Source organism: Talpa europaea, assembly GCF_964194135.1.
Source record: "Talpa europaea genome assembly, chromosome: 12".
In the NCBI taxonomy this organism is placed as follows: domain Eukaryota; kingdom Metazoa; phylum Chordata; class Mammalia; order Eulipotyphla; family Talpidae; genus Talpa; species Talpa europaea.
Window position 1 is genome coordinate 63109190 of NC_140079.1, and position 21395 is coordinate 63130584.

The following is a 21395-nucleotide window of genomic DNA, read 5'->3' on the forward strand; positions in this document are numbered from 1 at the left end:
ACTATATCAAAATATTCCCAAATTGTATTATTTACTTAAAGACTTTAGGTACTGTAAGTTTTTAACAGAAGCTTACCATTGACTTTTCATTTACAAGATACTGATAAGTCAGTAGGGGTAGCATACTATATTACCTCTTTGATTATGTCCATATGTCAGATTTCTGCTTTATAAAGAAAGATGGGGAGTTGATAAAGCCTATTTTGTATAGTCCTCATGGTTAATTTTAGATTCTATTCCATCTCTTGAACTTGTTCATTTTGATAGTGTAGTATAACTTTAAGATTCTGGTTGGTGCATAAATTACAATAACTGACAGTCATTATTCATATCTTAACTGGACTGAAAGTTTTTAGTACTAGCATTAACTTTTGAATTATGTTCGAGGTCTTAGACTTTACAGCATGTTTAGTTTCTTTTCATTTCTTATTAGTATTTTTCAGAACTTAATAGTCTCCTGCTCCCACCTCCAACAAGAACTCTCTTCTCTGTTCAACATCAGAAACATTTTCCTCTTTGGCATGTGCTTTCTAGTTCCCCAAGCAGTATAAGCAAATTGGAAAGTTCAGCTGTCATTCTTGGAAGGTCATAGATCACACTAGCAGCCTGAGTAATCCAAGAGGTTTTAAGTATCATAGCATTTAGTTTAAAGTGAAATTTGCTCTGACAGGGCTGGCAGACCAATAGGAAAAAGAAATATTTGTGCTTGGAGAAGTGCATATGTAGAGACCAAGAGTATAACTGATGGCTGGAAGTGATTTCAGTCTAAAAAAACAAATCATTAAGAGAGTGCACAGGGGTAAAATACACAGTTCATATTTTAAAGAGTCTCAAAATGAACCAGCAACTAAGGTTAGCATTACATAGTAATTAGCAGTGGTGTTCAGGTTTTAACTCACTCAGTACCAGACAATATGGTTAAACTATCATTGTGAAAACATTGCTACATATATTATAGTCTCTACTTTAAGATTACAGCAGTAATTTTTGTACCTTAAAAAACCAAGGTATTATGACAGATTATATAAATGTTGAACCAGTAACAGACAAACAGTTATTCAAAGGAGGTGCTAATGACTCAGTTTATTGACTTAGGGGTTACTTAAGCAGCTCAGTAAGTTCTCTTAACATTTGGTGGTGTGAAATGAGGCATTGCTTGATATTATAGAACTACCAATTTTAAGTCCTTGTACTTAATTGAAGGACTGTAAGTAAAGATTACTAGATGGTATACTTTCATTTTAAAAATGCTATAGAATGTTTGAAATCATTATAGTTTTGAGTAAATATTCACTTTAGCTTGATATTCAGATGTGACAGTTTCCTTTCGGCACCTACTAGGGTATATTTTTGGTTAATTGCTACAAATAAAGAAAAAGAAAATATCTTTTAATAGCTCTGGTTATTCCTCTTAAGTCATTGTTCACTTAATGAAAGCCTATTTTGAGTCACAGAAATATAAGGTTTATAAGTTCCTCCCTTGAATGTGTAGAACAGATCATGAGGGTAAAATGGAAAGCACTTTCTGCAAGATGGTAGGCTAAGCTGACTTGGAAGGTGGGCAAAATATAAACAAAACTTACACTTCATGGCCAAATCCATAAGAAAACACCTGAAAAATACCACACACGTACAGTAAAAGAGCCATTCACAAAAACACTGAACTGGATGTGGATTGTATGGTACAGGAGGATGGAACTGAATTCTCTGTAAAGCCAGGAATTTCAAAAGGCTACATTTTTCTCATCAGCTAAAAAGAGGACTAGTTGATTTTAATTCACCAGCCCAGAGAAGTAGCCAAAACTTAACTTTTGTCCAAGACCCTGGTTTGGGAAGGAAGACACCCATGAGAAAGAAATCCTAAGTTTTCTCCAGGCATATAAATGGGATCAGAATTTGTACTATGCATCTCACTGAGGGAACCCCAAGTCAAGAAATTATTAAAATCACTTCAAAACAGTGAGATCCCCAAGACCTTGATACAGTATAAACAAATACAGATTATCTCTGTAGAAATATTTTCACAGCTTAAAAGCCAAAGACAGGACCAAAAAAAATTAGAAATTAAAAAATAAACTAAAATTGAACACAATAAAAATATACCAGGCTCTTGAAGAAGGACTATCATGAGTGAGAACTGCCAGGTGCAACAGTAAGAGAGTTAGGACACCTTCGTTAGACAATAGAAGAATCTCGATGAGACTGTTGTTTTGTTTGTTTTTTTTTAACGAGAAAAACTTAAATGGGGGATAATATGAAAAAGTACCAACTTTAACATCTCCACATAAAAAATATAATTATTAAAATAGTTTCTGGGTTTGGATTAAACAATAGATCAAGATGTATCGTAAGAGAAGTGTAAATTCAATGATATTAGAAGAGCATTAGTGAATGGAATTTCTTTACCATTTGGAATAAATCAATGTCTATTTTATACATGCTTCCTCCGTCATTAGTACAAATTAGTTTTTATCTGAAGCATCTCAGTATAGTAACTAAATTGAAATGGTCTGTCCCCAAGGTGGTATTCTTTCCCTCTTAGAACTGACAGATGTCTTTTTTTAAAAAAATTTTTTAATGAATTCCAGATGAGTACTTTAAATACTCATATTTGTTCTTATTTAAATAGCTTAAATACTTCCCATTACTCTATCATTTGTCCTTCACTTTGGCAAAATATACCTTAGTTTTATTTCACTTAAAATATGATTTTTAAGACTCTTTAGGCATTTAGTTTTATCATAAAAGGAAAATTGATAATCATGCATATAGAAGATTGAGTAAAAGAAATCTAAATGGAAAGTGACAGAAAAACTTGATATATGTTGGGGAAACTTGTTTAAAAAATTGCTTAACTGTGCTCATTTTCCCAAGTAATACGTAAGTTCAAATTCAGAGTAATAAGTAACACCTTTGAGCAATCAAGTATATTTACTACATGTAAACTTATAGAAACAAGATGCGATTGACAGAGTCAATGAAAATTTTAGAAACTATCCTATAATAGTGGTACTTTAATATGCACATGTATCACATTTTCAGTGTCTAACACAATCAGTATCTTTTATCATTCCTGTAAGTCCCACATTCACAAAACTTCTTTGCATATGAATAGTATTCCTAGTTAGTTCGAACTAAATTATCTCATATTTATAAAATAAAGACATTGATCATATGAGAAAGCAATAGAAACCACATTCTGCTGAGTGGTTTATGCTGAGATGTATGCTAAGTTTAAATCTGATAAAACTTGCTTTAAAACTTTGTAAAAATACACTTAGTGATAAGACAAGTTCTCCATCTAGTGGTTGGTCCATGAATTACAGCCCTAATACATCACTACTTCATCTTTCTAAAACACAGAAATAAGCCTTTCCTCCTCTTAAAAAGTGTTAACAATGTTCCAAAAGTATATTCTTAGCATGGCATGTGAAGAGTTTTCAAAAATATCCCAACTTCCCTTTCTAACTTTATCAACTTCCACTTGCTTACATCATAAACCTAGTATTTTAACCTTAGCAATCCATTTGCTTTTCTTCATCCCGTCTCTCTTGCTCAGGCTGCCAATTACCAGGAATTCTATCTTCAGCTGTGAAGTCCTACTTGTTCTTTGCTATTCATCCATGCATGCAATCAAATACTCTTTGATGCCTACTCCATGTAAGATACAGTACAGATGATAATTATACAGCAATAAATAAGACAGGCCTTTCCCTTCTTGGTGCTTATATTCTAATAGGAAATAAAGATGGGGATAAACCCAAAATATGTCAGGAAATGACAAATGCATTAAAATTAAAATATTTTCTGTGAACTCTTGTCCCTGAGAGACTTCTATGTAGCAATTTGTATATACCTCTAGTATATTCTCACATATTAAATAATTAATCCTATTCTTTTGTAACAATTTATAAATATACTAAAGTAATACAATATCATATTAAAATAAGAATGTTTTCCCATTTTAATTGCCTCCTATCACTATCGAGGGATTGTCTTATTATTGCCTTCCCAGCACCACATCTTTTTTTAACATTGAATCTCAACACTGTACTTAACACGTTGCAGAAACTCATGTACTATTTGAATGGGTGAATGGATGGATATATAAAGGATAACTATCATGTTGACCTAAATTTCCTATGACAAATCTTAAGCTGAAATTACTCCAATGATCAACTTCTAATCTACGCAGATAGGAAGATAAATATACTGATTTTAATTTGTGATCATTATATTGGAATATTTGATTGAAATAATTGCTGCACTGGAAAGATATTATTTCATAGAGTTACATTAGAAACTATCATTTCATAGTTTTATAATATCCTGGAAAGCTTCCTCCCAAGAATTTAGTGCATGTTAGGGCCTTTAATTTAATGCCCCAAGAATTCCAGATTGCAGATTCCACAAAGATAGGGTAGTAAGGCATCACTATTTCCTATTTACATTTTGTGATAAAGGATTTTGTCTAGGGGAAAATAGAATTCCCAAAGAAACACACAAAGTAAAAAGATGAAATTTAACATGATAGTTAAAAGAGAAAATGTGTTGTGTCTGTGTGTACACACACAGCAAAATACACATATACGTTCAATGTCAGCCACATTATGGCAATGACAACTTTAAAAAATTGTTTAGGATCAATAGAGATTTCACCTACATTAGACAGTCAAAAATATAACTCATTGTATTCTATACTGATTTCACACTACACCATACTATCACATTATTTTCAAGTTCATCATTTTAAGATCAATGCTGAAAAAAATCAAAGTAATTTTAGAAGGCATATAAGATGGTAAAGATTTTAGAGACCATGTCATAAGGATATGTTAAATGAGGCTTGTGAGACAGTTGTACTAAAGAAGAATTAGACTTTTTGTGAGTTCCAGAGCTCAATTCTAGGAATAATAGAATAATAGATTAGTTAGAACTTAAGAACTTTTAGAAAGCTAGAACTTTCTAACCCTTTGATCTGCCATAAATAGAATGACTGCCTTAACAATGTAGGGAGCACTCCATTTCTAGAGGTATTTGTTGTGAATGGAAGTGGAGACTAGATAATTTCTAAAACTGTTTCTAAATCAAAGATTGTTTGAGCCTATGAAGAGAGAATTTGATTTGAATTTATTTTTTTTTTTGTAACATTCACTAATGTATTCGTTATTTGCTTCCTATTTACATTGCTGGCTTAGGAACTTCAAAGAAGAAAGACTTGTGTTGTTTTTATTTAATTTTAATAAAATAATGATAATGCTTTTCACTTATGCAGCACTTTTCATCCCAGGATTTCAAAGTGCTTTACAAATATGCACTAATTAAGCCTCACAAACAGCCAGAGGTAGGTGATTTTCTTCCCTTTATACAGGAATGTCATATCGACCAGAGAAATTCAGTAGGAACCTCAGCGTGCCTGGGATTCCTTCTGGCTGCTATACCCCTTGTAATGTGCTGCATGGGAAGCTTCACTTGTCATGTCCAGATTTTTTCTTTTTCCTCTACGAATCATGTCAAGTTTAGAATTCTGATGAATGCTGTTAAAAATTTGTTTGAAGTCTTGTAAATATTACGGAAAATTCAGTCTTCTGCTTGGTGAATACTAATTAGATATCTAAACATTTATTTAGAAATAAAATCTAGATGTGCTTATATTATTTGTTGTTGAATTTTAAATGCAGGTTTTTTATTATGAAGAACTTGCCATTTTCCTTTTAGGTACCCCAAAATCATTGTTCTTAGGACATAAACAAGAGCACATAGGTTTTCATGGCCTGAACTTTCCTAGCTATCTTTTCACAAAACAAACAGTAACCATTTTCTTTGGATAATAATAAAATACTTTCAAGAAGAGATACTGCATTTTGGATTTTTCTACTTTAAAGTTCTAAAATATGACATCTAGACATTAAAGATAGAGGTTTAACTTTGTTATGTATTGTCACCATGACTACTACATAAAAAGTGGTCTAGTGGTGGCATATTCTTACCTAGAGAGAGACACCACTTTTTCTTAATGTAAGTTAAGGGCAGAAGGGAGAGACTATTCACCTACAGAGAAACAATGTAGTGTTGGATCAAATCCCAATAGAAATACACAAACTCTTTTTTTTTTTAAATAATAAATTTTATTTTTATATTCCCCCATACAGCTGCACATGCCCCATTCTGACCCCAATCCCTCCCCTCCCGGCCCCCACCCCCCAAAAAGTGTCTCTAGTTCATAGTTTTTTGTTGATTTTGATTTTCACTTTCTTATAGTTATTCATTTTCCTGATCCCTTATTTAAGTTTTCTAGATTCCTGCTATGAGTGAGACCATCCGGTATTTTTCTTTTTCTTTTTGGCTTATTTCGCTGAGCATGATCCCTTCCAGCGCCATCCATGTTGCTGCAAATTGCATGTGTTTATCTTTTTTGAATGCTGAGTAATATTCCATGGTATTTATGTACCACATCTTCTTGATCCAGTCATCTATTTTTGGGCATTTGGGCTGTTTCCAAAGCTTAGCTATTGTAAATAGTGCTGCTATAAACATAGGGGTACAGGTGTTCTTTGGAATTGATGTTTCTGTGTCCTTTGGGTAAATACCTAGGAGTGGAATTGCTGGATCATATGGAAGCTCTATGTTTAGTAGGTCCAGAAATCTCCGCACAGCTCTCCATAGTGGTTGGACCAGTTTGCATTCCCACCAACAGTGCAGGAGTTCCTTTTTCTCCACAACCTCGCCAACATTTGTTGTTGCTAGTTTTTTTAATATGTGCCATTCTCACTGGTGTAAGATGGTATCTCATGGTAGTTTTGATTTGCATTTCCCTGATTACAAGTGATGTTGAACATTTTTTCATATGTCTGTTGGCCATTTGCATTTCCTCTTCAGAGAAGTTTCTTTTTAGCTCTTCTGCCCATTTTTTGACTGGATTATTTTCTTTGTTGTTGTTGAGTCTCATCAGCTCTTTGCAGATTTTTGTGATCAGTCCTTTATCGTTAGTGTTGGGTGCAAAAATGTTCTCCCAGTTGGTGGGGTTTCTCTTTGTTTTTGTTATTGTCTCTTTTGCTGTGCAGAAGCTCTTTAATTTGATGTAGTCCCAGCTGTTTATCTTTGCCTTCACTATCACTGCTTTGGGTGATGTGTCTGTAAAGATGTCTTTGATATCCAAATCACGTAGTGTTTCACCTATATTTCCTTCTATGTATTTTATGGTTTCAGGTCTTATGTCTAGTTCTTTAATCCATTTTGAGTTGATTTTTGTGTTTGGTGTGCGGTAGTGGTCAAGCTTCATTCTTTTGCATGTAGCAACCCAGTTTTCCCAGCACCATTTATTGAACAAACTTTCTTTGCTCCAATGCATAGTCTTTGCTCCTTTGTCAAAGATTAGTTGACCATAAATCTGTGGGTTTATTTCTGGATTTTCTATTCGATTCCATTGGTCTGTATGTCTGTTCTTGTTCCAATACCATGCAGTTTTGATGATTATGGCTTTGTAGTATAGTTTGAAGTCTGGGAGTGTGATGCCTCCATTCCCTTCTTTTTTTTTCAGTAGAGCTTTGGCTATTCGGGGTTTTTGGTGATTCCATATGAATTTCATCAATAATTGTTCTATTTCTTTGAAGAATGACATTGAAATTTTGATTGGAATAGCATTGAATCGGTATATTGCTTTTGGTAGGATGGCCATTTTAATAAATGTTTATTCTTCCAATCCATGAGCAGGGGATGTCTTTCCATTTCTTTGTGTCTTCTTCTATTTCTTTTAACAGTGTTTTATAATTTTCTTTGTATAGGTCCTTTACCTCTTTTGTTAGATTTATTCCCAAATATTTGATTTTTTTTGTTTTGATAATAAAAGGGATTTTTTTTTTATTTCTTCTTCTTCAGATTTATTGTTTGTGTATAGGAAGGCTACTGACTTTTGCGTGTTGATTTTGTATCCTGCCACTTTACTGAATTGATTGATAAGTTGAATTAGTTTTTCTGTGGAGTTTTTGGGGTTCTCTATGAATATTATCATATCATCTGCAAATAGTGATAGTTTGACTTCTTCTTTTCCTATTTGGATTCCTTGTATGTCTTTCTCTTGTCTTATTGCTCTGGCTAGGACTTCCAGTATTATATTGAAAAGCAGTGGTGAGAGTGGACATCCTTGTCTTGTTCCAGATCTTAATGGAATTGCTTTCAGCTTTTCACCATTGAGGATGATACTGGCTGTTGGCTTGTCATAGATGGCCTTTATGATGTTGAGGTATGTTCCTTGTATCCCAAGAATTTCAAGGACTTTTATCATGAATGGGTGTTGCACTTTGTCGAAAGCTTTCTCAGCATCTATTGATATTATCATATGGTTTTTATATTTCTTTTTGTTGATGTGTTGGATAACGTTGATTGATTTTCGGATGTTAAACCATCCTTGTGTCCCTGGAATGAATCCTACGTGGTCGTGGTGAATTATCTTATGGATACATTGTTGGATTCTGATAGCTAAAATTTTATTGAGGATTTTTGCATCAGTGTTCATTAGGGAGATTGGCCTGTAGTTTTCCTTTTTTGTGTTGTCCTTATTCAGTTTTGGTATTAGTGTAATGTTGGCTTCATAGAACGTGTTTGGTATTGTCCCTTCCTTCTCAATTTTTTGGAAGAGTTTGTGAAGGATAGGCACTAATTCGTCTCTGAATCTTTGGTAGAATTCATTTGTAAATCTATCAGGTCCCGGGCTTTTGTTTTTGGGAAGGTTTTTGATTACCATTTCAATTTCGCTGCTTGTAATTGGTCTGTTTAGGTGTTCTATTTCTTCTTTATCTAGCTTTGGGTGATTGTAGAGTTGTAGGAATTTGTCCATCTCCTCTAGATTGTTGAACTTGTTTCCATATAACTGTTCATAGTAGTTACTGATTATTCTTTTGATTTCTGCTGTGTCCATTGAAATACACAGACTCTTACCTGAATCAAATAACCATACAGGATAAGAGCAAGTACAGCATGTCACAACTTAGTTGCCCTTGGTTCTGAGGACATAGAAATTTCTTTTATACTGTTTGAGCTAAAGTGAGTCTCACTGGATCAGGAAAATGCATTTTGTCCCAACACTGTCTTTTTATATTTATGGTTTCTCTCCCCTTCAAAAGATCTTAAAGACTCTGTGATTCTATTTAAAGGAAAACACACTAGTAGGCCCTGTGTTTTGAAGCAGATTCTGCGTAAGCAAGGCTGCATCTTTATCCCAGGAAAAAAAGTAGAGTAAGTGTCCACATATCCCAAATGAATAGCTACAGGTTTTGTTACAGGGCAGGGAGAGGGGCAGCCCAAACCCCGCAAACCTGCCTATTCTACATAGGGTTCTGCCATCCGCCTCATTAACACAAAACATGAGACTTTAATGGGAAGGAACTTTAATACAATTAGGAAACAATACAGGAAAGGCAAAGAATATAGTTTCTAAATCAAGCACCCAAAGTTACCTGTCCCCTCCTTGGTAAAAGTCCACCCAAGCAGGATTGGCCCAGATCAAGGCCGCAAAAACTGCCACAGGTCTAAAGCACCTTCCAGTGGGGACCCTCAAAAAATAATCAGAAACAACCAGACAAGTCTGAAGGAAAAGAGCAAAATCAAAATCAAGATAAAAGCTGCCACTGTCACCTCCCCACGGGTCTCACCCACATCTGTGTCACCCAGTCCACAACCAAAAGACAAGCGCAATTTCTTCACGTGTCTCTAGGCTCCATGTGCCTCCTCCAGGTCTCCTTCTGGCTCCATCCTGCTTCCTTCCTCAGTCTCCTCTGCAGCTTCTTTCCCTGCTTAGCTCCACCCTCCCTTGGGTAGGGCAGGAAACCTGGAACCTCCCCCTTTCCTGGGGACCACCCTGCTACAGTTTTAGCATCCTAAAAAGCCCAGTTTCTCACTATATTACAACCAAATGAAAGATTGAAGAACTAAGCTATTCCCTTTCAAAGTTACTTGTATTTGGGTAGGGCGGAGCAACATGGCGGCGAGGAGACGCTGCGAGTAAGATCTCCCATTAAAAAAAGTTAATAGGAAGGAAAAGCGGCAGGTCCCAGTGAGAACTGGGACACGGAAGATAAACGGGTGACTCCAGCAAACTACCCGAAGAAGAAAGTGGCCATAAAAGAAGACTAGAAGGGAGAGAAGCGCAGAACCCTGCTCCCCTCCCCCGCCCACAGAGGCGGCACTCTCCGACCGGCAGAGAGGAGGAAAACAACAAACCAAAACGGCCGACAAGAACAAACGACACAGCAAGCGGGACTGTGAGTGGAAAGGAACTATTGCAGCCACCACACCCCTTGAACGGGAGCTGAGGCGAACCCTGCAGGATTCGCCGCGGCGGTGAGCGAACGGCTCCGGGCGCCATTAGAGAAGAACAAAGACCCCGGGAGACGCGCACACAGCCCGGGCTGCCAGTAAGCTTGCGTGGAAAGCGGCGCGCTCGGTGCGCTTGAAAAGCAAGTGCAGACCAGGATCGCGGCTGCCCAGGTCCCCGCGCCTGCGACCTAGGCTTGGGAGACGACCTAGGCTTGCGGGGAGACGCGCGGAGGTCCTCACTGAGGTGAAGGTCCCTCCCTGAGTAAGCAGGAACCAGGCGCCCAGGCACGGGAGCGGTGCAAAAGGCGCCATTCCCGCGCCACTGAACTGGGCTACAGCCCGCGTCCTGGAACTGAGGGCTTTGGAACGGAGACCCGGGGCACGAAATTAGGGGTGTGGGTTCCCCACGACGGTGGGGCACAAGGCAGACACAGCACCCCAAAGCCGTTGAGGTGTACCCTACCATCCCCGCTTTGCTCCCTGTCCCACGGGTGGAAAATCAGCTCCCCAAGGGCTCTAGGAGAGATCTCTGGCGCCACCTAGCGACTTGAAGCCAGCACAGGCTCCTGAAGGAGCTAGTGGCCACCTGGGGAGTTAGCCCACACCCGGCCCCTTCCGAACAAGTAGTCTGAGCCCACAGGGAGAGCGAGCACCCACAACCAGGGCAGACCAGGCACGCAGAAGAGTGTGCCTGACACCGGACGCGCAGGGAGTGTGTCCCACATCACCATTTTAGAACAGGGACATTTCTTCAGTAAAGACTACCTGCAGAAGGCTTCCTCAGGAGCCAGAGGTGAGCGGGGGAAGTTCGCCCACGCCAGACCCTCTCTGGCCTGCAGTCCAAGCCCAGAGGGGGAGCAGGAACCCACCGCCGGGGCGGACCAGGCGCACAGGGGAGTGTGTCCCCACATCGACATTTTAGGACAGGGACCTTTCTCCAATAAAGACTGCTTGAAACTGACAGATGACTCCTGGAGGAACCAGAGGGGAAAAGAGAAGCCCACCCAAGATGCCGGCCAGTCCCAACAACACAGTGTCCCAACGCATACGGCAAATTAGAAAACAGACAGTAGGGAGGAGAAGAACCACACGCAACCTAGCAACTCTCCAGAGAAAAAGCACACCACAAAAAGAAAACCAGCCCCCAGATTGCAACGACAGTAACTTGGAAGAACTTCTGAGCCTTCCAGAAAGAGAATTTAAAATTGCCGTGATTAAAAAACTGACAGAAGTCATAAAGGAAAACAATGATAAGGGAAAAATAATCAACGATCAGAAGAATGAAATTGAGTCCCTAAAGAGGGAAGTAAAAGAAATGCAGGAGATCAAAGAATTAGTGGAAGAACTAAAGAATTCTGGGAAAAGCAATGAAAGCAGAATTGATGAAATGGAAGAACGAATAAGTGCTCTTGAAGACACAGAAATAAAAAGAACCAAAACAGAAAAGGAAAGAGAAGTACGAAGGAAAAAGAATGAAGAAAGACTTCGGGAACTATCTGACTCCATGAGGAAAGGAAATATAAGAGTTATAGGAATACCAGAAGGAGAGGAGAGAGAAGTAGGAACAGAGAAAATATTCAAAGAGATAATTGAAGAGAACTTCCCAAATGTGAAGAAGGAGCTGAAAATTGATATACAAGAAGCAAGAAGAACACCAAACTTCCACGACGAAAGGAAAAATACAGCAAGACACATAATAGTAAAGCTCCCAAGAATCCAGGACAAGGAAAAAATAATGAAGCTGGCAAGAGGGAAGAAACAGATAACATTCAAAGGAAAACCAATCAGGCTGACATCAGACTTCTCCGAAGAAACACTACGGGCAAGGAGAGAGTGGAGGGACATAGTCAACAGACTCCAAGAAAACAGATGCCAACCAAGGATACTCTATCCCGCAAAGCTCTCCTTCCTCTTTGAAGAAAGAATATGGACCTTCCCAGACAAACAGAAACTCCGGAATTTCATTGCAACTAAACCCCCACTCCAAAAAATACTACAAGGAGTCCTAAAGCCAGAACCTCAGAGGGACGAATAACAATGAAAGAAGGCCAAAGAAAGTTATTAAAAGAATAAATAAATAAAATCAAAGGAAAGACAAACACAATGGCAAATACAGATGTTAACATATCAATATTAACTCTAAATGTAAATGGACTAAACTCTTCAATAAAAAGACACAGAGTTGCAGCCTGGATTAAGAAACAAAACCCAACCTTTTGCTGTCTCCAGGAAACACATTTAGCTACAAAAGATAAAAATAGGCTCAAAGTTAAAGGATGGAAAACAATCCTACAAGCAAATGGACCAAAAAAGAAAGCAGGAACAGCTATACTTATATCAGATAAAACAGATTTCAAACTCAAAAAGATAAAAAGAGACCCCAATGGTCACTACATTATGATCAAGGGGACAATACTTCAAGAAGAAATAACACTCATTAACATATACTCACCAAACGAAGGAGCACCAAAATATATCAGACAACTGTTGTCCTCTCTGAAAACAGACATCAGAGAAAACACATACGTAGTGGGAGACTTCAACACACCACTATCAACAATGGATAGATCAACAAGACAAAAAATAAGTAAAGAAACCAAAGCTCTAAATAAGGACCTAGAGCAATTGGGCTTAACAGACATCTATAGAACACTAAACCCCAAAAAAACGGAGTACACATTTTTCTCAAGCGCACACGGATCATTCTCCAGGATCGATCACATACTGGGGCACAAGACAAACATCAACAGATACACCAAGATTGAAATCATATCAACCATCTTTTCTGACCATGAAGGCATCAAACTAGAAATAAACCATAAAAAGAAGGCAAGGAACTTTCCTACCTCATGGAGATTAAAAACCACACTACTGGAAGACCACTGGACTAATGAGGAGATCAAAGAAGAAATTAAAAAATTTTTTGAATTGAACAACAAGGAGGACACCAATATCCTAAATGTATGGGATGCAGCAAAAGCAGTAATAAGAGGAAAATATATAGCAATAGAAGCTCACATCAAGAAACAAGAAAGAACTCAAAGAAACAACCTAATCTCGAAGCTCAAAGATCTAGAAAAAGAACAACAAAAAAACCCCAACACCAGTAGAAGAAAAGAAATAATAAAAACCAAAGCAGAAATAAATGAAATTGAAACTTAAAAAACAGTCCAAAAGATCAATGAAACCAAGAGCTGGTTCTTTGAAAAAATCAATAAAATAGACAAACCCCTACCAGGCTCACAAAGGAAAAAAGGGAGAAAGCACAAATAAACAGGATCACAAATGAAAGAGGAGAAATCACAACGGACACAGCAGAAATCAAAAGAATAATCAGTAACTACTATGAACAGTTATATGGAAACAAGTTCAACAATCTAGAGGAGATGGACAAATTCCTACAACTCTACAATCACCCAAAGCTAGATAAAGAAGAATAGAACACCTAAACAGACCAATTACAAGCAGCGAAATTGAAATGGTAATCAAAAACCTCCCCAAAAACAAAAGCCCAGGACCTGATGGATTTACAAATGAATTCTACAAAACATTCAGACACGAATTAGTGCCTATCCTTCACAAACTCTTCCAAAAAATTGAGAAGGAAGGGACAATACCAAACACGTTCTATGAAGCCAACATTACACTAATACCAAAACCGAACAAGGACAACACAAAAAAGGAAAACTACAGGCCAATCTCCCTAATGAACACTGATGCAAAAATCCTCAATAAAATTTTAGCCATCAGAATCCAACAATGTATCCATAAGATAATTCACCACGACCAAGTAGGATTCATTCCAGGGGCACAAGGATGGTTTAACATCCGAAAATCAATCAACGTTATCCAACACATCAACAAAAAGAAATATAAAAACCATATGATAATATCAATAGATGCTGAGAAAGCTTTCGACAAAGTGCAACACCCATTCATGATAAAAGCCTTTGAAATTCTTGGGATACAAGGAACATACCTCAACATCATAAAGGCCATCTATGACAAGCCAACAGCCAGTATCATTCTCAATGGTGAAAAGCTGAAAGCAATTCCATTAAGATCTGGAACAAGACAAGGATGTCCACTCTCACCACTGCTTTTCAATATAATACTGGAAGTCCTAGCCAGGGCAATAAGACAAGAGAAAGACATACAAGGAATCCAAATAGGAAAAGAAGAAGTCAAACTATCACTATTTGCAGACGATATGATATTATACGTAGAGAACCCCAAAAACTCCACAGAAAAGCTAATTCAACTCATCAATCAGTTCAGTAAATTGGCAGGATACAAAATCAACATGCAAAAGTCAGTAGCCTTCCTATACACAAACAATAAATCTGAAGAAGAAGAAATCAAAAAAACCATCCCTTTTGTTATTGAAACAAAAAAAATCAAATATTTGGGAATAAATCTAACAAAAGAGGTAAAGGACCTATACAAAGAAAAATATAAAACACTGTTAAAAGAAATAGAAGAAGACACAAAGAAATGGAGAGACATCCCCTGCTCGTGGATTGGAAGAATAAACATTATTAAAATGGCCATCCTTCCAAAAGCAATATACAGATTCAATGCTATTCCAATCAAAATTTCAATGTCATTCTTCAAAGAAATAGAACAATTATTGATGAAATTCATATGGAATCACAAAAAACCCCGAATAGCCAAAGCTCTCCTGAAAAAAAAAGAAGGGAATGGAGGCATTACACTCCCAGACTTCAAACTATACTACAAAGCCATAATCATCAAAACTGCATGGTATTGGAACAAGAACAGACATACAGACCAATGGAATCGAATAGAAAATCCAGAAATAAACCCACAGATTTATGGTCAACTATCTTTGACAAAGGAGCAAAGACTATGCATTGGAGCAAAGAAAGTTTGTTCAATAAATGGTGCTGGGAAAACTGGGTCGCTACATGCAAAAGAATGAAGCTTGACCACTACCTCACACCATACACAAAAATCAACTCAAAATGGATTAAAGAACTAGACATAAGACCTGAAACCATAAAATATATAGAAGGAAATATAGGCGAAACACTACGTGATCTGCACATCAAAGACATCTCTACAGACACATCACCCAAAGCAGTGATAGTGAAGGCAAAGATAAACAGCTGGGACTACATCAAATTAAAGAGCTTCTGCACAGCAAAAGAGACAATAACAAAAACAAAGAGAAACCCCACCAACTGGGAGAACATTTTTGCACCCAACACTAATGATAAAGGACTGATCACAAAAATCTGCAAAGAGCTGATGAGACTCAACAACAACAAAGAAAATAATCCAGTCAAAAAATGGGCAGAAGAGCTAAAAAGAAACTTCTCTGAAGAGGAAATGCAAATGGCCAACAGGCATATGAAAAAAATGTTCAACATCACTTGCCATCAGGGAAATGCAAATCAAAACTACCATGAGATACCATCTTACACCAGTGAGAATGGCACATATTAAAAAAACTAGCAACAACAAATGCTGGCGAGGGTGTGGAGAAAAAGGAACTCTTCTGCACTGTTGGTGGGAGTGCAAACTGGTCCAACCACTGTGGAAAGCTGTGTGGAGATTTCTGGACCTACTAAACATAGAGCTTCCATATGATCCAGCAATTCCACGCCTAGGTATTTACCCAAAGGACACAGAAACATCAATTCCAAAGAACACCTGCACCCCTATGTTTATAGCAGCACTGTTTACAATAGCTAAGCTTTGGAAACAACCCAAATGCCCAAAAATAGATGACTGGATCAAGAAGATGTGGTACATATATATCATGGAATATTACTCAGCATTCAAAAAAGATAAACACATACAATTTGCAGCAACATGGGTGGCGCTGGAAGGGATCTTGCTCAGCGAAATAAGCCAAAAAGAAAAAGAAAATTACCGGATGGTCTCACTCATAGCAGGAATCTAGAAAACTTAAATAAGGGACCAGGAAAATGAATAACTATAAGAAAGTGAAAATCAAAATCAACAAAAAACTATGAACCAGAGACACTTTTAGGGGGGCGGGGGCGGGAGGGGAGGGATTGGGGTCAGAATGGGGGGGCTGCAGTTGTATGGGGAATATAACAATAAAATTTATAAAAAAAAATAAAAAAAAAGCAAAGTTACTTGTATTTAAAATATATTAACGGTATGGATAAAGTTGATCTTCTGTAATGTGAATGGATCTAGCACCTAGGTCAAAATTCAAACTGGTCATAACATTTCAAATATTCTTTACTTTTAATACAAGTCATCTGTGACACATAATGGATTAATGCAGAAAAGCTCGTTTTAAGAGTTGGTTTCAAATTTTCCCCCTTGAAAATTTTTACCAAGTGTTATCTAATGGAAGTTCAAAATTTTGTCTCTTATTAAAATGTATGCAGATGTGTCTAGGTGAAACATTGATTGCATAATAGAACTTTACTGCAGTAAACTTGGCAGACTCAAAAACTTCAACTTACCATGTTCAAGGTTCAGTCTTACTTTCACTGACTAGGGAGTGCAAATTCTTACCAACAATGTGACAGGCATATTAAAAAAGAAAAAAACAGAATACTCATTTGTTAATTTATAATGAAATGTGTAACCATCAGGCAAATCGAATAATGTCAAAATTTAATCTTTTCCATATTGGCAAGCCACATGTGAAAACAGTGATCAGAAGTTCGCCTTTAGTCATAGAAATAAAAGGATAGTTTTGTTGTTTGAATGTATAATGACTTCATACTCTCACAAGCTTTAAGGCCCCTTCTTCCATGAGGATCAGCCTACCAGAAAGGCCAGGTATTCCTGACGTTCACCCCAAAGAGTTATTTGGATTGGTTCTACCAACATTGCCTTTGAAGAGCTCCTTATTCTGTGACAACATAACTAACAAACTCCCTTCTGAGGAGCATCTTTTTTTAGATAGAATTAGCCATGTTGCTGTGAGTTCCTCTGTGGAATGGAGGAACTCTCTGACTTGCCAGTATATTTCTTCATTGATCCACTAGGTGCCTCTTGTGCCCAAGTTCTAGAAAGAAATCTCACAGTAGTTCTTAGGTTGAGAAATAAAGACATAATTAACTTGAATTTATGTTCAGCATCGAAAGGATACTGAAAATTGTTAGGAGAGACTAAAGGCAAGTGATAAGTAGAAAAGGAAGGCATTAAAATCCACAAGCTATATGATCAGCCTTTATATAATTGAGTTATTTAAATACATACATATTTGTTAGCCTTAGTGCTTCAGGTGAAAAACTTTCAACAGCCAACTTTTCCTCTAATTTTAAACTGATCCACACATATTTTATTTCATAGACTCCATTAATTTCTGAAACATCTTTAAAGCTACCTCTAGAACAATATATTCTTTCCTCATAAAATTTGATTTCTCTTCCCGTGGTACCAGTGTAGAAGGCTCATGCTTACATTTCACCATTTCAAAATAAAATTGAAAATTAAAAATATCAGCCAACCTTCAGAAATTATAGGCATGGAGTTCTTGATCGAAAAAGCACAGACAGTTTGATTTTTGTAGGATTACTCACTACAAATGTTAACCTTTAACATATTTGAAAAACTATTGCCCTGAGATTCACGTGAATAATGTATGAGTGCATTTTGGTTCATCACATTTAGTCTTTAGTCTTATCCCAGTACATACACACACACACACACACACACACACACACATTATTTAAAACCTTAACATTTTGATAGTTGTGTCTGTTTTTAACTTTATCTCAATTTGAATGGTGAAAATTAGTTCCTATGTGAATATACTTTTTAATCATATTGAGGTTTTGTAAAAAGTATTTTTCCTTCTAGTGTAATCTCAAATGATCTTAAATCATTTAAATATTTTTTCAGAGCTCATATATGTGCATTATAAATCATTTCCTTTGATTGAAAATACGCTCACTGGCATTCACTGCATGAGCTATGCATGAGCATGTTAGAGCTGCCATATTTGCCTGGCAAGATACGTGATCCTTAGAACATGCTTTGGAAAACAGATTTTCTTCTAAATTATTAATAAATAAATGAAAGAATGATTTTTTAAGTAATACAGGCTATCTTTATAACTCTGAAGGTTATCTTTGGGCTTCTGTTATTTTCATAGAATAAATTTAACCAAAATTCACAGTTATTTTATTGTCACTCAATAGAAACATGTTCTATTTAGTAATTTCTGCATTGAAGAATCAGAGCAAGATTTGCAAATCAAATCTGGGTAATTTTCAAATCTTATAAAAGTCATTGCCTCATTCTTTGTGTCATCAACTTACAGTATAATTTGGCCCTGAGAATTTACTGCTAAAATTCGAATTGCATGTCTTTACTAATGGACTTGTTCTGTGTCTTCATATTGAAAAGAAATCTTATAAATATAAAAGGTCACTTTACAATTTTTATTTTATTTCTTTCCAATGTATTACTGATAATTGCTAGATGTAAAAATTTTCCCATATTCTGACATAAAAGCCATAAATGAATGTAATTTATTAAAACTTTTCTATCTGTCCTCCTCTTTGGAGTGAAATCTGGTAACAGGACCTTCCAACATTTTAAACACATTATTAGAAGTGAATAGTTATTGCACACATTTTTATGGTTGTATTAACTTAAAGAGGAAAAAGGATTAATGGTAGCCACAAAAATCATCTGTTGCTAGGAAGAAAATCATGGCAACATAAAATTCCAGACCTCTTACTTGACCTGCATTGTGGATGTACGATGAAAAGCATAACTTATAATTTCTTTTTCTCTCTTTAGCCTTGGAATGGATGGCTTTGGCCAATCCGTTGGCATTCTTGGACGCCCTGCCACAGCTTATGGATTCCGCCCTGATGAACCTTACTACTATGGCTATGGAGCTCGATAAAGTCACGCCTTCATGTGTACTCTCTACATAGTGGGTTGGGTTAATTTTGAATCTTGGCCAAATAATGCATGTTGATACTATTGTGAATCTGTGTTTCTTTTTATTTTCCCATGTTAGCTGCAGATTAACTCCATTCCCTTCTGTCCTGTATTAAGTACAGTTGATACTTGACATTGTTCATTCATCAAAGCACATCTTGACGCTGAAAAACATTTCCCATGATACTCAAAAGTGAATGATGAAAAGCAACTAGATGGAAAACAAACACTGCATTATGTACATTAAGTGACTAATTTAATTTCTATTAAAAAGAAACAAAGTATTAATGAATTAGCAAAAGTCATGTGTTTCTATTTAATGTGTTTCATTAGGAGTTAAATGCTTATATAGCATGCACATGAATTTTATTTTTCCCTCCCCCTTTTTCCCCTTGTAAAATAAACTCTTGAGTTTTCTTGTGATATATGCTACCTTTAAAATTTATTGAAAAATTTACCTTTTTATTCCATGCCATATGCCTGAAAGGTTGCTTCCCAAAGCTTCTAATTAACAAGAGAACACATGCCATAGTTATACATTAGGGTCTCTTCAGCAAATTTGAATTCATGTCTTTTGGATTTTAATATAGAAAACCTGGGACATCAACTAGTATATGTGAGACAAGATTAGTACTGGAGTTTTAAATGTTGTTCTTTAAATCTAAAGTTTGAAAAAGCTAAATATAAATCTCATTGAGGAAAACTAAGGAACAGAATATTTTGCTAATTTAGATACTCATTTCCCATTGATGTACTTGTTTCTATTAGAGAGATTTAGGTAATAAGAAATGGAAAGACATTACTGAGTTTTGAAAATAACCCATTAATATTATAATATTGAAGATTTACTTGAAGAGCAAAGCATATAAAGTAAATAACAATAATCTCAAGATATTTCCTTGAGCATCTACCATGATAAGCATACATAGATCAAAGACAAAACTTGGTCTTTGAATTCAAATTCTCACAGCTCTACTATTTGTTTTGCTTTAATATATGTTTTGTTTCTTAAACTAATTTATTGACTTTTAATTAAGGTAATATTAGGATACCCCTGTCAGGTGTATTTTAAGAATAGAATAGTAGACTAGAAAGGATCTTTGAAATAACACAGCTCATCTACTTATTTGAGAAGCCAATCATATAAAAATTTTTAATATAATCAGATAGTTTCTAAATTACCTGTAATGTGTAAGTATATGATGATCCATAAGGAATACACGATTCTAAGGTAGGATTTGTCTCTTTGAACTCAACATAATTGATCTTTCTGAAACATTTATTTGTCCTATTTTTTAATCATAGAACACTGAAGTTAAAAGGGCCTTGGAAAGTAACCCTGTCAAACTCTCATTTTTACAGGTTAAAAAACTGTAGCCAGGAGAAGACAAATGACTTGCCCAAGTTTATATGTGGTCAGTAACAGTACCTGTCTCCATGCTTCCAATTCAGTAATCTCAATACTAAAAAGCATGCCATATTATTCTCCATGTAGCATAAAGCATAATTATACATAACAAGTGTTGTTAATAAAAAGACAAAGCAAACATTATATATTTTTAATGTTCCTCACACTGTCATAAAGATATAGGAAAAACATTTCATACCAATTCATGACATTTTCAGACCCATCCTCACTGAAGTTTACATGCACATGCTTGCTCCCCTGTATATATATATATTTTTTTCATTGCTTTAAGACTTCACAAATTGAGAAATTCTGATTTTCCACTCAGGCATGCACTGGTTTACCTTTGCATTATTTATGGAGGAAAACATTATGAAAGGAATGAGGAAGAGCATTTATAGAAAAACAAAATGGCTCCGACAGCCTGGGTTTTGGGTGAGGAAGGAGAAATCTCTCCTCAGAATTAAAACATGTTTGAACATGCATGAATTTGGAGTTTAAAGGCACACCATCTGAATAATATAAATTGGACCACCTGGCAGAAATAGTGGAATGTTCCTTCAATCACAGGATTCTCACAGATAAGATCAACTGCACATGAGCACACTGCGAAAAATTACAAAACACTTAAAGAACCAAGAAATGACAGAAAATGAGGTACCCAGTCCCCCATCAAATGGTAATTTCATATAAAGAATATTGAACAATGTAGTTAAAATATTTAAAGAAATAGAGTGAATTAAGAATGAGTAAAACAAAAGAA

At 36.2% G+C, this 21395-nt stretch overlaps 1 protein-coding gene across 4 annotated transcripts in view; it reads left to right on the top strand.

The window, feature by feature from the left end:
* KIFAP3 (kinesin associated protein 3) overlaps positions 1-19186 on the top strand; it is a gene marked incomplete at both ends in the record, with an annotated part of 134458 nt that extends 115272 nt beyond the window's left edge. For 3 of the 4 annotated variants that reach the window (XM_084250609.1, XM_084250610.1, XM_084250612.1), the window contains one exon: positions 19078-19186. In XM_084250609.1, the coding sequence (XP_084106735.1) occupies positions 19078-19186 (109 nt within the window). Of the gene's footprint in view, positions 1-5275; positions 5322-19077 lie in introns of those variants that run through there. The other variant, XM_084250611.1, reaches the window with a different exon arrangement.
* Positions 19187-21395: the final 2209 nt, after the last annotated feature.